This window comes from Gavialis gangeticus, unplaced genomic scaffold, assembly GCF_001723915.1.
Source record: "Gavialis gangeticus isolate Ggan-Ray unplaced genomic scaffold, GavGan_comp1, whole genome shotgun sequence".
Classification (NCBI taxonomy): domain Eukaryota; kingdom Metazoa; phylum Chordata; order Crocodylia; family Gavialidae; genus Gavialis; species Gavialis gangeticus.
Genome location: NW_017728986.1, coordinates 59,600 through 75,261, shown reverse-complemented (window position 1 = coordinate 75,261; position 15,662 = coordinate 59,600). Strand labels below are relative to the sequence as shown.

General features: G+C 50.6%; 2 protein-coding genes across 2 annotated transcripts in view; both read left to right on the top strand.

Annotated features, from left to right (window-relative positions):
- Window positions 1–8,851, top strand: part of VDR (vitamin D (1,25- dihydroxyvitamin D3) receptor) — a 99,351-nt gene extending 90,500 nt beyond the window's left edge. Inside the window, exons 6-11 of the mRNA XM_019514099.1 lie at window positions 369–553; window positions 2,413–2,518; window positions 3,683–3,851; window positions 4,620–4,771; window positions 7,255–7,371; window positions 8,217–8,851. Of these exons, the coding sequence (XP_019369644.1) occupies window positions 369–553; window positions 2,413–2,518; window positions 3,683–3,851; window positions 4,620–4,771; window positions 7,255–7,371; window positions 8,217–8,476 (989 nt within the window). The 3' untranslated portion in view covers window positions 8,477–8,851. The remainder of the gene's footprint in view (window positions 1–368; window positions 554–2,412; window positions 2,519–3,682; window positions 3,852–4,619; window positions 4,772–7,254; window positions 7,372–8,216) is intronic.
- A 6,525-nt stretch (window positions 8,852–15,376) lies between these two features.
- The window catches only part of CUNH12orf10 (chromosome unknown C12orf10 homolog), a 3,929-nt gene continuing 3,643 nt past the window's right edge, over window positions 15,377–15,662 (top strand). Inside the window, exon 1 of the mRNA XM_019514112.1 lies at window positions 15,377–15,531. Within this exon, the coding sequence (XP_019369657.1) occupies window positions 15,379–15,531 (153 nt within the window). The 5' untranslated portion in view covers window positions 15,377–15,378. The remainder of the gene's footprint in view (window positions 15,532–15,662) is intronic.

Sequence of the window (15,662 nt, the reverse complement as noted above, 5' to 3'; positions counted from 1 at the left end):
TGACTGGTGTTTCAGACAGACGTGCGACATCTTTAAAGAGAAAAGAAAAATCTGACCTGACCTCTGGCTGGACCCAGAGTTTCTGGGGGTAAGCTGAGACAGGATGTCACTTTAGGAGGCTTCGACACCCAGCAGAGACCCTCTGTTTCAGGAGATCTACAGCAGAAGGGAGAAAACACGGGTCTTAAGTGGCAACAAAAGAGGGATATGGTTTCATCTCTGACACAGTCTTTGGAGATGCTAGGAGATGCTTAAGTTTTAGGGATTTGTGGGCAACTCCAGGATAAGGGTTTTTGATTCTTGTTCTCTCTCTCTCTCCTTCCCCCACCCCCCACATCTTGCTACTACCCAACGTGTTTTGCGAACAGTCATCCTGACAGACGAGGAGGTCCAGAGGAAGAGAGAGATGATAATGAAGCGCAAGGAGGAGGAGGCACTGAAAGAGAGCATGAAGCCCAAGCTGTCGGAGGAGCAGCAGAACGTCATCGACATCCTGCTCGAGGCCCATCGCAAGACCTACGACCCGACCTACTCTGACTTCACCCAGTTCCGGGTAGGCTCCGGGGTCCGGTGTATGTGCGTGTGTGTGTTTTCTCCTCTCCTTCCAGCCAAACCCACACATCCACTATGACAATGAGGCCATCTGCTGGCAAATAAGTCTGGATCGTGACTTCTGATGGGTTTCGAGCAGCAGTTCTCAGTTCTCAGCCTCTTCCTTGCTGTCACCCTGTCTAACAATGCAGTTTCAGGAGAAATTTCACCCATAACCATAACGGGAGGTGGAGGCCACAACCCCTGACACCTTTTTTAGGACCCATCGACTGAGAACGCCCAAGCTCAGTTGCCAGTTTGATGACTCCGTGTGAAAGCGTCTCCCCGGCCCTCAGCCTTGTTCTCTTGGCACATCACCCCTGTGTAATTCAGACCCTTGTTACGAAGAGCCATCTCCACTTTCCAGAGTCCGAATTGTTTAAGTCAGGGCTGGGTGTCTTTTTGGAAAGCATGAAGGAGCCTGGCTGCAAGATTGGCATGGGGTCCTGTGGTCCACGTCAGACTGGATGTCTCTTTTTTTGTCCATAAAGTGTATATTTTTTATTATGCCAAGCGCTTCAGTTAAGCCAAACTCATGCAGCTCCATAGATGTCCTTGATAGAACATGCTGAAGATCCATCCCATTAAGTCAAGCATGCTCCTAGTTTTAAATCTGGCATGGGGTCGGGGGGTTTCTCTCAAGTTCCCCCTAGTTAGAATACATCTATCCTGCTTGAGACCTTTCACACACTCTCTAGTTATAGTTAATCATCAATGGTTATTAACCCATGTCCTGCAAAGGAAACGATGTGACCAAGCAGAACTGGAAATGGGGATCTCGAAGTAAAAATACCTGTGGTTGTAGCTACTGGAAGTAGACTTTGAAATGTTTCTCATTCAGATTTGGGGCATTACCATGAAAATATACCATCTCTGGGACAAAATGTGCTCACCCACAATGGGGAGTGGGTGTCTGTAAAAACCCAGTGATCTGATACTTTTGACACAGTATTGTGGGAAGCAATCAGCACTGACCAATGTAAAGCAGTGGAGCTCAACCTTTTGGTCCCATGGGCTGGAAGGGCAGTGCCTGGTCTCTCCGCAGGCCAGAAACAGCTGGTGAGCCTGATCCAGCTGTGCAGCAATGAGGGGTATGGCCAGCTGTGTGGGAGGGGGGAAGAGGGTATGGCTTGGTCCCAACCCAGCCACACAGGGCTTGGGAATTTGGCAGTATGAATTGCCACCGCTCCCCAACCACCAAATTTCCTGACCTGTGGGGAGCTCTGTGGGCTGGATGCCATGGCTGTGCAAGGCAGATTTGGCCCTTAGGCTGGGGGTTGAGCACCCCTAATCTAAAGCACCACGGGTGGGGCTTCCAAAAGCATGGTTGCATTATAGAATCATAGAAAATGAGGGTGGGAAGGGACCTCAGGGGGTCACATCTAGTCCAACCCCCTGCTCAAAGCAGAACCAGCCCCAACTAGATCATCCCTGAGCCAGGCCTTAAAAACCTCCAAGGATGGAGATGCCACCACCTCTTTGAGTGGTGAGGCACTTATTCCAGTGCCTCACCACTCTCCAAGCGAGAGAGTTTTTCCTAATGTCCAACCTCAATTTCCCTTGCTGCAACCTGAGCCCATTGCTCCTTGTTCTGGCACATTGATGTCATTGGAACCAGAACCGTACCATGCCGAGCACTTTGGAAGCTCTCCACCCAAATCCCGAGCCAGTAACAGCCTCTTTCTGTCGTACGCCGCTCTGTAGTGGGGACTAATGTGTGTGAACCCCACTGTGGTAGCTGGGAAGACACAGAATAAAGGAGAATGCAGCCATCCTCTGTCAGCCTTGTGAGGTCTAAGCAGCACCTCCTTTCTCTTCCAGCCTCCTGTGAGATCCAGCGAGGACCAAAGACTGACCAGGTCATCATCTGTCCTGACGCAGGGTTTTTCATCGGAAGATTCCTCGGAGCCTTTTGGTTCTTCTCCAGGTACTTCGTGGTACAGGGGCACCTCTGCCAATAGCAGCCACAGGGGGAAAGAAAAGCAAGAGACAAAGCCTGACATAGGTTTTTGAAGGGAGTGATGATTCAGACTCGCATGCTTTCTTTCTGAAGTGAAATCCTCCACTCCAGCAAAGCCCCAAAGTGCACTCTTGTCCCTATTCATGGCTTGAAGTGCATCAAGGGCTTTGCTGCACTGTGCCATAGGTTTTGTGTCAGAGCCTGCAAAGAAGACCTCTTTGTAACCTCTCCTAAAGAGCCCAGGGACCTGAGCACTGGCACGGGGCTGTATCATCTCTTCGCCTTGCCGGCAACCAGCTCAGATGGCAGAAGTTTATCAAAGAAAGGGAAATTCAGCCCCAATAGTGTCCTCTCTTCCTCAGCCCTAAAACAACCTCTGCTGTCTCAAGGGAAGGGTGCTGGTGATGGAATGGGTCTTGGCAGAAGACAGATTCCCTGCAAGGCATCACCCTCAAACGAGCTCAGGCAGATAGTGATGTATTTAAAATTTCTGGTGCCAGAATTCAGCAGGAAGGAGCCTGGCTCCGAGAAGGGCTGCCGCCTGTGAAGCCCACAGGGCACCAAAGGGTGCTGTGGGCCTAGGATTGCTGTTGGTTGGGCTGGCAGGTGCTGGGGTGGAGCTGTGGAGGCCTTGCTGGTGGGTTATAGGATGTGGGTAAGCTGGGGGTGATGGGGACCAGCGTGGAGGGGAGGTCCTGCTGGGGGTGAATTTTTGCCAGGGGGTAGTAGGGAATTTATAGCTTGGGGTGTGTTGGTGGCTGGGTGTGAGGTGCCAGGAAATGATGACATGACAGGGCTCTGGGTGGCTGGGGAGCGGGTACCGGGTATGGATAAATGTGACAGGCCATTTGAAACAGAAGTATTACAGCTGGTCTTTTTGCTTCCGGCGTTCTCCTGCCTGGGTGCAGCTGCCTTTCCAGGGAAGCCTGCGATTCCCTGCATAGCTCACTGCAACAGGCTACTCTTCACTCTGCCCATCTTTTATTTTGGCCATGCTGTTCCCTGGCCAAAGCCACGTGGGAGGCGGCTACCATGGTTGTGAAGCTTGACTCTCCCCTCACTTAACTTTTCCCCTGAAGACCCCAAAGTTTTTGTGCAACCAGTCTGAAACTTGCTACCTCCCTTCCCCAGATTCAGTGGAGCATGGCATGTTCTCAAACCTGATGCTGAGTGAGCCTGAAGAGAGCCCATCTATGAGCATCAACTTTTCGCCCCTCAGCATGCTTCCCCACCTGGCCGACCTGGTTAGCTACAGTATACAGAAAGTGATCGGCTTTGCCAAGATGATCCCTGGGTTCAGGTGAGAAGGGTGTGCATGGGTGTGGGGGTCTTGTCTCTGCTTTGTGCTTTGGATCGAAGCTGTCCTTATAGCGAAGGTGCTTTGTACAGAGTGCCAGGTTAGAAAGCCATGCTGGCGTGAACTGCTCGGAGAGATGCAACTGCAAGGGGAAGGGGCACCATCAGATGCTACTGGCTGATAATCCTCATGTTCTCAGGATCAGTTGCTAAAGGCACTTAGCGCTAAAAAGCTCATCTGAATGATGACGACAATGTGGGCTCCATTTCCCGTGGCTGCAGGACACAAGTGCTCTGTTTTTCTCTGAAAATGACAGGCCCAGCAGCTGCGGTTCTCTAATCTCCCTGCTGGCAGGGACAGATCATTATTCAGTCCCAACATTAATCTCGAGCTTGAGCGGGATTTCTAATGTGTTCCTGCCATACCAATAAGGCCAGATGACAAAGCGAGCCCCTGGCTTACCAAATAATACTAGGGTCCTTTTTTCTCCCCCACGCCAAGCTCAGTTAAGCATTTTAAATGTGGGCCAACTACTGTAAATCACAAGTGTCTCACTCCGACTTCAGTTCTTACTTCACTTTACCATGCTGGTTCCCTTAGCCCCAGCAGTTTTCTTTTTTTTTGGAGAGGAGGCAGAGGACAATTATCATACAAGTGGCTCTTTGCTTGCAGGCGTATTTCCAAACTGGGGAAGTTGACACTTGGTAGTTTGCAAACTAGATCTGAGGTCTCATTGGTTTTCTTTCTCCTCCCTTCTCTCCCTGTGTTCAGGGATCTCACGGCGGAAGATCAGATCGCCCTGCTAAAGTCCAGCGCCATTGAAGTCATTATGCTCCGCTCAAATCAGTCCTTCACCTTGGAGGACATGTCATGGAACTGCGGCAGCAATGACTTCAAATACAAAGTCAGTGATGTTACCCAAGGTAAGGGGGCTTCTAAATGCCAGCCTACCCTGAGAACAGCACCGGTCCGTGACAGCTCTGTGACATGAGGGATGAGGAAACTGTGTCCAGGTCTGATTCTCCAGGCCTTAAATGCAACAATCTGCTGATTCCACTTTTGAGGATGTAACTGGAGATTCGCGTAGGTTTGGGGAGGATACAAAGATACAGCAATAACAGACAGATGAGCTGACTGGTGCTGCATGGGAACTTACCTCCTACGTGAGCCCCATGAGCACTGCAAAAGATGCACATTGAACAGTATGAACATAGAACGATCCAATCAGTAATTGGAAAATAACCATTCAAATATTGAAAAACAGCAGATGTCTGGGGAAAGAGAGAGATCCCCTAATCTCTTAGGGCATGATGTGATGCCAAGAAGTTCTCCCTGCAGGCATTATCCCCTCCTCCTCCACCTATTTCTACTTGTTTTAGTGTTCCCACTCCCAAAAAAGGAGCCTGTGTTCAACGCTAATTTTATATTAAACATTTTTAAGGAGCTAAGTACAACCTTGGAGTCAAGAAGATTTGCCTGAAAAATGAAGCTAAGGAGCTCAGGCTGTTTAGTTTGTTGGAGAGGAGGTCAAGAGGCAACTTGATCTGTCTTACACGCACGCACACAAAAAGATTGTCTGAAATGGATGTAGTTGGTGGAGGTGACACGGGAGCCAGTGGCTGGAGGTTGAAAGTAAAGGGAAAAAATTGAACTAAAAAGAAGATGTAAATGCCTGACAGAACAAGGAGCAATGGTCTCATGTTGCATCAGGGGATGTTGAGGTTACATATAAGGAAAAACTTTCTCACTAGGAGGGAAGTAAAACACTGGAACAGGTAACCCAGAGAGGTGGTGGACGCTCCATCCTTGGAGGTTTTTAAGACCTGGCTAGACAAAACCTTGGCTGGGATGATGTAGTTGGGGATGGTCCTGCTTTGAGAAGGGGGTTGCATTAGATGTGAGCCCCTGAGGTCCCTTCAACTCTCCTTTTCTGTGATTCTTACTAAGCCACCCTAGGGATGAATTGGATTCAGTCACTGGGAGCCCTGAAATCAAGATTCTGGGATGTGGTAGGGGGTTAATTTTTCAAAGGCTCTTAAGTCACCTGTCAGGTATCCAGGTTGTCTTGTTGGTCTAATAAAAGATATCATCTCTACTACAAGTCTTGATTGCCTTAAGTCACCTGGGCACTTAGGAGTCTAAAATCTTTTTGAAAGTCACTGGGTCCAGTGCCTCCTACATGCTGAGGTCAGTTTTTGAAAATGGAACTTAGACTCTTATGTTTCTTAGCTGCTTTGGGAAGGCAGCAAGAGTAACATTTGAGAGAGGCTCTAATTCAACTGCACGCTAACTGGCTCAGTGCAGGAAGCCCTGAGGGAGACTCTCAGACCTGTGCTGTGGAGGCATACGGAGGATGTGGTGAGAACAGTCCGTTCTAGCCTTGAAACCTAAATGCCCGCATCTCCACCTGAGTTGCTGCTATCTCTGTACCAGTAAAGGGAGGCAGATTAGACAGATTAGCAGAGGAAGAATGCACTCCTGTTATGACAGCAAATGCAGGGAAACAACCTATTGGTGGAAGAGGGGTGGAAACTCAAGCCACCGTGCATGTAAAGAGTCTGCTGGTCACAGAGTACAGATACCTGGCATGTGGGTAAGACACAGAACGACTGTACATCTTCCCAATCCCGGCTTCAGACACCAGCTGACTGGAGTCCATGTGCAGAACTTTCCAAACTTTGCAAGTGCTAACGATGGCTTTTCCTGAAGGAGCGGGGTTTTTGTGAATGTGCAAGATGCCAGCTGTGTGCTGAATCCCTGAAAGACAGACCAAGACAATGCCCCTTCTCCCAAACCTCACGACGTAGCAAGAGTCTTTGCTCTGGAAAGAGGCCTTGATACAAAATTCTTCCTAGAGCTCTGAGTCTGGATTGAGATATGGTGATGGAGCTGCAGGAGGAGAGAGGACCTCCTGGCTAGAGCAGCAGGCTCACATCTCTCTGTAAAAACCAAGCAGCAAAGGTTTAGTTGCTTCCTCTGTCAGGAGACCTGGCATTTAGAAATCATCAAATGATAAAAAATAGGAAGGGACCTCAGGAGGTCCTTCAGGAGGTCCTGAGGTTGGAAGGGACCTCAGGAGGTCCAGCAGGACCAGCCCCAACTACATTATCCCAGCCAAGGCTTTGTCAATCTGGGCCTTAAAAACCTCCAAGGATGGAGATGCCACCGCCTGTCTGGGTGACCTGTCCCAGTGCTTCACCACCCTCCTAGCGAGAGAGTTTTTTCTAATATCCGACCTAAACCTCCCTTGCTGCAGTTTGGTGAAGAAACATTCAGCCTTTCCCATTGACCAAACTGCCCCCACTGAGCTAAGGGACTTGCCCACCCCTGTATCACTGTGACATTGGGCTTTGCTGCTACCAGTGGCAAAGAGCTGCCCTGACAGGTGCATTTTGTTGTCTTCTAGCGGGTCACAACATGGAGCTGCTGGAGCCACTTGTGAAATTCCAGGTGGGCTTGAAGAAGCTGAACCTGCACGAAGAGGAACACGTGCTCCTCATGGCCATCTGCATCCTCTCCCCTGGTAAGAGGGATTCCATCTCCAACAGCACGTCCTCTGCTCCGAGACAGCATGGGAGCAGCTTGCATCCGCACCCAGAAAATGGGGCCTACAAAACTCATGGCTAAGACCGTGCAGAGCCTGGCCCATGACTTCAGCTCCCTCAGCCACTGCTGAGTGTGAGAGAGAGACACAGGGTGTGATCCTGCAGGCAGCAGGTCAACCTAAGCTGGATTCCCCTTCCCTGTGAAAGAGAGAGGAGAAGGCCAGCAGGGCCCTCTGGATTCTAGAGACAGCTCCTTTCTTTGGCCAGAAATAGCCCTTTTTTTTCTTTTTGGTGAGTGACCTTCTCCTGGGCAGGCTGCAAAAAGTACCTGATTGCAGAGGATGTGGTAGAGGGTCGTGAGAACTGCACCCTCAGCATGGGGATGGAAAGAGGGTCCTGCTGAAGTCATGGGTGGTGACAGTGCAAGGGTGCTGAGATGAATACTTGGCTATCTTAAATAAGTGGTCGCCTCTTCAGTCCTCCCTACAACTTGAATCCAGCCCATAGGGTTAGATAGGGCCTCAAGGTTAGTTTGGTCCAGCCTCCTGCTCAGATGCAGGATTCATGGTCCCTAAAGCATCCCAGACACCAACATCCCCAGCTCCTGAAGCCCTTGGAGACTGGACAAGTACCTAGCTGGGGTCGTCTGACCCGAGTGCTCTTTCCTGCCCAGGGCAGGGGGTCGGACTCGATGACCTCTGAGGTCCCTTCTGACCCCAACATCTATAAATCTATGAACATCCCTGGACGTCCCTGTCCAGCTCTCCTGACAATGAGGAAACTTCTGCTGGGTTTGATCTAACTCTATGATGGTGTTTCCTAGACCGCCCCGGCGTGCAGGACACCACGCTAGTGGAGACTCTTCAGGACCGCCTCTCCAATATCCTGCAGAGCTACATCCGGTGCCGACATCCTCCCCCGGGCAGTCGCTTGCTCTACGCCAAGATGATCCAGAAGCTGGCGGATCTGCGGAGCCTCAACGAGGAGCATTCCAAACAGTACCGCTGCCTCTCCTTCCAGCCGGAGCACAGCATGCAGCTCACGCCACTGGTCCTGGAAGTCTTCGGCAATGAAATCTCCTGATTCTTTTTCTGGATGCAGGGATAAGCACCCAGAAATAAAAGGATAAGTCAGGCCAGCTTCCCTTAGGTGAGCAAATTGAGAGGGGTGCCCCTTAGCAGGGGGTTGTATATAGGTAGATCATTTTCACACTACTGGAAGTCCTGTGTTGTCTGCGCACCAGCAGTCACCTGGGTCAGCTTTCTGCAGAGCGGCGAGCAACCCAGCCAAGCATTTATTTCCCCCCTCCATTGAGTGGCTTTTCTCCTTGCCTTCCTTCTGGAAGCGGCCGATTTATCCCTTTCTGGATGTCGTAAGGCTGGCTGCAACCTTCGTGCTCGGACCCTGCCTCACACCAGCTCCTATTTTATTTTATTTTTATTCTTTGTTCATGTGTTCTACAAAGGAAAACCTCAAACTGGCAGCTCCAATGCTGGGCCATGTGGAAGAAGAAATGGGCAGGGATTTCTCACAAACTGATGTTCCTGGCTGAGAGGAAGGGTGTCCTTTTTCTAGCTCTCCCTCCATTCCCCTTCCTAAAACACTTGTACCTGGGTGCCATTCAGGTAGGGTTTCTGCCTTGTTCCATCTCAAAGTAAATCCCCACATGTGAATCCCTGCCTTCTGCTGCTGGCTGCAGAGCACCACCTGCTTGTTCAGCGCTAAAAAGAGGTTTTGATCTAGGAAGAATTTAAAAACTTGCCTTTGGTGGGACTGATTCCTTGAGTCTCCATCTCCTCAGAGAGAGCTTTGTTTGCCAGGCGCGTGTAATTGGAGGATGCTCCGAAGCCATGGTACGCTGTGGTCACTGCATCGCCATTAACGTGACAAACGGACAGGATGTCTGAGCTCACCCGGTCTCAGGGATTGCGGTGTTAAGTGCCATGCAGGTGTGCGAGAGAGCAAGAGGAATCCACGCTAGCCAACAAGCAGTGCCAAGTCTGCTCCTGCCATGTTTCAAACACTACTAGTGGGCGAGATAAGAAATTGGAGAACCCACAGGGACCTACAGTCCCCCCCGACAGCCTGTGATCTGGACGACAAAGGGCTGCTTGGCAGATCTGCTGAGCCTGCTAAGTGTGAGGTCTTATGATAGCTCCCTCTGCTTCTATGGAGTTCCCCCTCTGTGCCCTAAAAGACCCCATTTTGCAGCAAGATTGCAGCCTTTTCTAGAGGAGTCCTTGTTTCTCAGCAGGAACATTTGCAATAATGAAGGAAGGAAGCCGCTGCAACGTTCATAGACAGGCCCAACCCAGAACAGGCCTGAGATGAACCAGCCTAGGCTCTGCAGAGTTTTTTCTTTGCAGTGTAGGAGCCCTGTTCCCACCATGGGAAGGGCCCAGACTCCACCATAACTATACCAACACTTGTATCGTGCTCACATCTACAGACACATCAGATCAGAGGCCCCATTGTGCAAAGTGCTGTCCAGACCCACAGCAACTGGTAGGGGCTGGTGGAGAGAAGCAGAGATCTCCAGTGCCTGAAAGTCTGACACTAGGAAGAGGGAAGGCAAGACTGAAGAGAAGCTGCCAGCCAGAGAAGCAAGAGCATCACAGGTCCCTGCATGGAGTCACGTGGGATATCCTGTATGGCAGAGGAGAGGCTCTGTTTTGTATACTATGGAAATTTGCTATCTACTAACCTGAACATCTCTCAGACAGCCACTGCTGCCACTGCAAACGAGATATTCATTTCTCTAATCCCAGAGAATCATCTAGCGGACGGCTCACGCATGGCCAAGCTGCTGCCTCCTCTATCTTTTGCACTAACACTGGAAGGCTCTTGTTGCATTTTGCCTCTAGAAAGTCACCAGCATGGAGCAGACGAGCATAAGCCTCAAGTGTGTTTCAAGCCATTTCTCCCACATACCAAATTTCCAAGCACATCTTATAGGGGTGTGCATTCGCCTGGACTGAGAGGTTTGGGACAAGGGAAATGTCCCTATTTTAACAAAGTGTAGAGTCACAAAATTCTTGATTCTGGAAGCAAAATGCATTTAGCCTACAACAGAGGCTAAACAGTGACTTCACTGTTAGATTCCACCCATCTATTCTTGTGGGTTACATGAAATCAGAGTACTTCTCCCCACGTTCATTTTTGTTTTGTCCCTGGGGCTGCATCACATACTTCTCCCTGAAAAGCAACCTGTACCAATAGCCTCCATATCCAGGTACTTGCTGCTGGAGATCCAGGATTGTATTTAACTATATACAGGGGGAGGGTGATATGCCTGAAAAGCTGAATTTGAAAGAATAGGAAAGCCCTGGTGTGATGTCGTCATCTGCTTTTTCAAAGGGTGTATCAGCACGTCAGCACTCAAACGCACTTTAAATGGGCAGAGTTCAGGAGCGTGGGTAGCAGTGTGTGTGTGTGTCTGTGTCTGTGTGTGTGTGCGTGTGTGTGTGCGTGTGCGCACGCATGTGCACATGTCGGTCTTTTAAAAGACAGAGGGTTTTTTTAAGACGGGTCTATAAACATTTACTAAGGGGAATTTGATTCATACCCAGGGTTAAAAAAAAATGTTTTTTTAAATCCGTGAGTCTGGAATGATTAACAAACTCCTCGGATTTATCCTGGGAAACAGATTATCCTGTCTAAAATAACGCCCAGCCTCTTCTGGCAAACTGCCTTCAGCCCAGCCGTTGTTGCGAAAAGGGCAAGAATGAAAGCGGATCCTTGGACAACAACGTGCCTTGAGCTCGCTTCTAGTGCAGTGAATGTCCCTCCTGCCATCCTCCCGAGCCTCCTAAGAAAATCACTGTGTCTTAATACAATTGTCAGCTTTTTTTGGTGCCTTAAAACACAGATGTGTCTTGTATCCCGGCTGTGACCTGTTGCTGCTGATGTCTCATCTGCCTCTGCAGCTTCATTCTGCGGTCTTTTATCTAGTCCTGCTGGATCCTGCGTGCTACCTGGTTCTCCTCCTGGGTCGTTTGCCCCTCCACCCCCAGTCTGAGCAGTCTCCTTGGGCCTGCTCACTCATAGCAAAAATTCAATGTCTGCAAAGACTTTCTCCGTTACATGCATGCGCTTCACGGCCTCGGCGCTCTGCTAAATGCCTGTCCTCTTCCTGCAGCGAAGGCTGCCTGTCTCAGCCCTGGTGACTTTCTGTCACTCTTGGGACCTGCTTCCACCCTCCTGCCTCATCTGTCTCTTCCTGGTTTCCTTCTGGGGCTAAATCAGTGCTGGGCACTGCAGCATCCTTGTTCTTTCCTCCAACTTCCAAAAGTCTCTTGCAATCTGAGCTTCTTGCATAAAGGGGGTGAAGCCAAATGCAATTTTTCATGGGGGTGGGAGTGACATTTCCAAGGAGAACAACCTCCAGAGGAAGCCCGAAAGCTTTCTGGGCGGGAGCAAACAACGGGATGGTTCCCCAAACGTGCTGAAGCGATTCCTTTAGCCAAGCACCCAATTTATCCATAAGGAAGCACTGCCTCGAAAATGGCTCCAACCCTCCTCCCAGCAACTCATCCCGTGGTGCCTGCGCCTTTGAGCTGCCTCCTATCCGCTTGCACCCAAGCAACATGTTGGGCCCCATTTCTGAAGGGTGGGGGAAGAGGTCTGTTCTTGACCCCAACGTGCTCCATCTCCCCCCATCCTCTCCAGGCTCCTTGCAGTCCTGCTGCTGAGATAGCTAGCCCTCTCCACAGGTTTCCTGCATCCAGCTGTGTATCTCCTTGCCTTCCCTCCTCCACGCGATCCACCCATGTTCTTCTGGGGCTTGCCGTTCCCTTGGCCCCTTGGCCGTGCTGTCGATGATGCGCCTTGTTTCCATGCTGCTGCTACTGCTTGGATCAGGTCTTCTGTTCCCAAGCCGAGCTCCCATGGGAAGTAAGCAACCCAACTCTGGGTACCCTGCCCTCCCAAACCAGAGCCCCCTTCCCGTCACACCCACTCGTGCCATTTAGACTGGCAGCTGTTCAGGGCAGGGACGTTTATGGCTGCACTTCACCCGCAGCCATCGCTGAAAATGATGGGAGGCCTCTTGGTGTTTTGCATCTGTGCCGCTAGCAACATATCCCCTTTGCAGACTGGAGGAGAGGCGTTGTGCCGGACTGAGCTCGATCTCCTTCAGGATGGAAATTTGGCCATCACGAGGCCCCGCAACCTGCTGGCCATCCCCAGCCCATTGGGGTGGAAGGGGAGACCTCGTCCCAGCTGCTCCCGCTTCGAATAGGCACGGGACTGTTCCCTTTTCAGGGGCTCAGATGTAGGGGGCTTTAAAAATAGGAGGAGGCCAGATATAATTTGGAAGTGGTCAGGGAATGGACGTGGCTTCCACAACTGATCTTTTCTTTTTAAATTTATTTCACAACTCTCAGATCCCATCTTCAATGGGAAAACGTCTGATGTTGTGGGATTTCCTGGTTTCTGGAAATGGAATTTTCCAAAAAATATCCTTTTTTCCTTCAAAAGACCCTTTTGAATGAGCTGTGATGTAACCCAGTGTTTGAATGACACCCATGACTCCCGCACGCTCTCAGCCCAAGCTCAGCACAGCCACCCGACGTGCCACGGCTGCGATTATTATTTTTCGGCGGCTATAAACTGCGTCTTACCCCTATAATTCCAGATTTACATCAGCATTGCTGTGCCACAAAGCGACAGCTGCTGCGTGAAGGTCCGTTCTGTGTATATCCTGCTTCATGTCTGCCGTTCTGGGTAAACCAATGCATGGAAAAGGCCATGGGCAAGAATTAGCACTGCAATAAATGTTGAGAGAAACTCAGCACGTCAGGGACCAGAAAAAACACAGGTCTGATATAATCTCAGCTAGAAGAACGTGTGTTTTTTTGGGGGGTGGGGGGATAGTGTTGGTTGGCTTTTTAATATTGAGCCTGTTAATAAAAAAATTATATATATATCTGTATCTCTCTATATCTTTATCTATCTATATATAGATAAATATAGATATATCTATCTATATAGATAGAGATATAGATAGTTGTAGATCTATCTATATTGGTAGAGATATAGATAGATGTATCTATATATATAGAGATAGGGATATAGGTAGATCTACATAGATAGAGATAGATAGATAAATCTATCTATATCTATATAGATAGATATCTATCTATATAGATATACATATATGTTATGAATCCAAGGAATAATTGCAACAAATTATCGGATGATTGGTTGTTGACATGTACATAACTATTTAATATAGGTGGAAATGCTTTATTGTAAACTGTAAATTGAATTTTAAACCTAGAAATCGTATTTAAAGCTGCTTTTGGGTTGGTAGACGCGGCAACGCTCCCCCGTCCCCTCCTCTTCGGCGTGTAAAACAGGCACATACAATCCCACGAGACACTTCTGACTGTGAAACAGATTTCTGTCGTTGCCTTGTGTACTAGAGGACGGGAACGCCGTGCACTTTATCTGTAGGAAGACCTAATCGAGAAATCTCTATTTTTAATTATAGCGATGACTAGAGGTGATTGCTGCCTGTTTTCCCTGTCCCCTCTTGTTTGCCTTGAGCTTTTTCTAATGGACATGAGGAGCTGGAAAGAAATACGTTTGAATGTGAAATCTCCTTCAGAGCTTTGCACAGGACGCTGGATGCTGTTTTACATGCATAACTGTAATATGCTGTTACCTTATTAATAAAGCCTGTCGCTTTGTGGAAAGCTCACATCAGCATGGCCGTTCGGGGGCTTCTCAGGCTGGCGATGAATTCCTGCCACACTCACGGGGGCTCCTCACCGTTCGCATGGCACCGGTCCACACCTGTGCTCCTAGTTCACGTGAAGACCTCCCCGCAGGCCATATCCCAGTATATTCCAGTATGTGCAATATTCAGCCCCGCTTCACATGGGAGACCCCAGAGAAGACCCGGGGGCTGTCATTGGTGCATTGGCTTTGGAAAAGCCCTGCAGGCTTCCACTGCAGGTTTGTACCAGGGGTCCCAGTTCACATAAAGACCTCCCCCCAGGCCGTATCCCAGTATATTCCAGAACGAGCAATATTCAGCCCTTCCTTGCACTGAAGCCCCCAGAGAAGGTCCAGGAGCTGCCATGGGAGGTTTCAGTGCATTGGTTTGGAAAAGCCCACCAGGCTTCCTCTTCCTTTAGAGGCTTGTGCCAGTCCATACCAGCAGTCCCAGTCCACATAAAGACCTCCCTGTAGGCTGTATCCCAGTATGTTCCAGTATGTTCCCTCCTCAACCACCCCAGGGATGGTCCAGGGGCTGCCACAGCTGGTTTCAGTGCATTGGCTTCAAAAAGCCCGACAGGTTTACTCCTTTAGGTTTGTGCCAGGCTATACCAGTGGTCCCAGTTCCCATGAAGACCTCCCTGTAGCCTGTATTCCAGTATAGTCCTTAATGAGCAATATTCAACCCCTCCTCACGCAGGGATGGTCCAGGGGCTGCCATGGGAGGTTTCAGTGTGTTGGATCCAGGCTTTTGCTACAGGTTTGTGCCAGTCTGGACCAGTGGTCCCAGTTCCCATGAAAACCTCCTCACAGGCCATATCCCAGTATAGTCCAGGATGTGCCTCATGTAGGCCAGGGGTTAGGGTTAGGGTTGTGGGGGCTGCCATGGGAGGTTGCAGCTTCCTGCAGGGGTGGTGCCAGTCCCTGCAGCAGGGGTCCCAGTTCCCATGAGGACGCCCTGTGCACCCTGGCCCAGTCCATCCCAGTATGAGCCCCGTGCCACCCCTTCTCCTGTAGGGGAGGGCTGGGGGCAGGTCAGTGGCTGGAAGAAAAGCCCCACAAGCTGGTGCTGCAGGTGATGCCAGTGCACCCTGGGGTCCCAGTGCCCTGTGTGATGAGTGCAGTGTCCTGTTCACCCCCCTCAGGCCCAGGGTCGTGAAAGGACCTCCCCGCCCCAAGGGGCGCCGACGGCCGGGCAGGCGGCTGCGGGCAGCGGCTTCGCTGCGGCGACTGCGCATGCGCAATGGCGGTGGTGGGAGGGCATGGGCATGCTGGTCCGCTCCGCCCGTTCCTTGGCGCGCTGCATGGCGGGTCCCACTCCCGGCCGGGCCCCGCGCCTCGGCACCCACGATGGGAACTTCCACTGCGACGAGGCGCTGGCCTGCGCCTTGCTGCGGGTGCTGCCCCGCTACCGAGTACGGACCCCCCCGGGGACCCCCCGATAAGACCCTCCGGACCCCTATAACACCCCCAGGACCCGCCGTGCACCTGGGACTGCCCTCGGGGACCCCCCTGGACTGGCCCCTCCCCCCCACTGTCCGCTAGG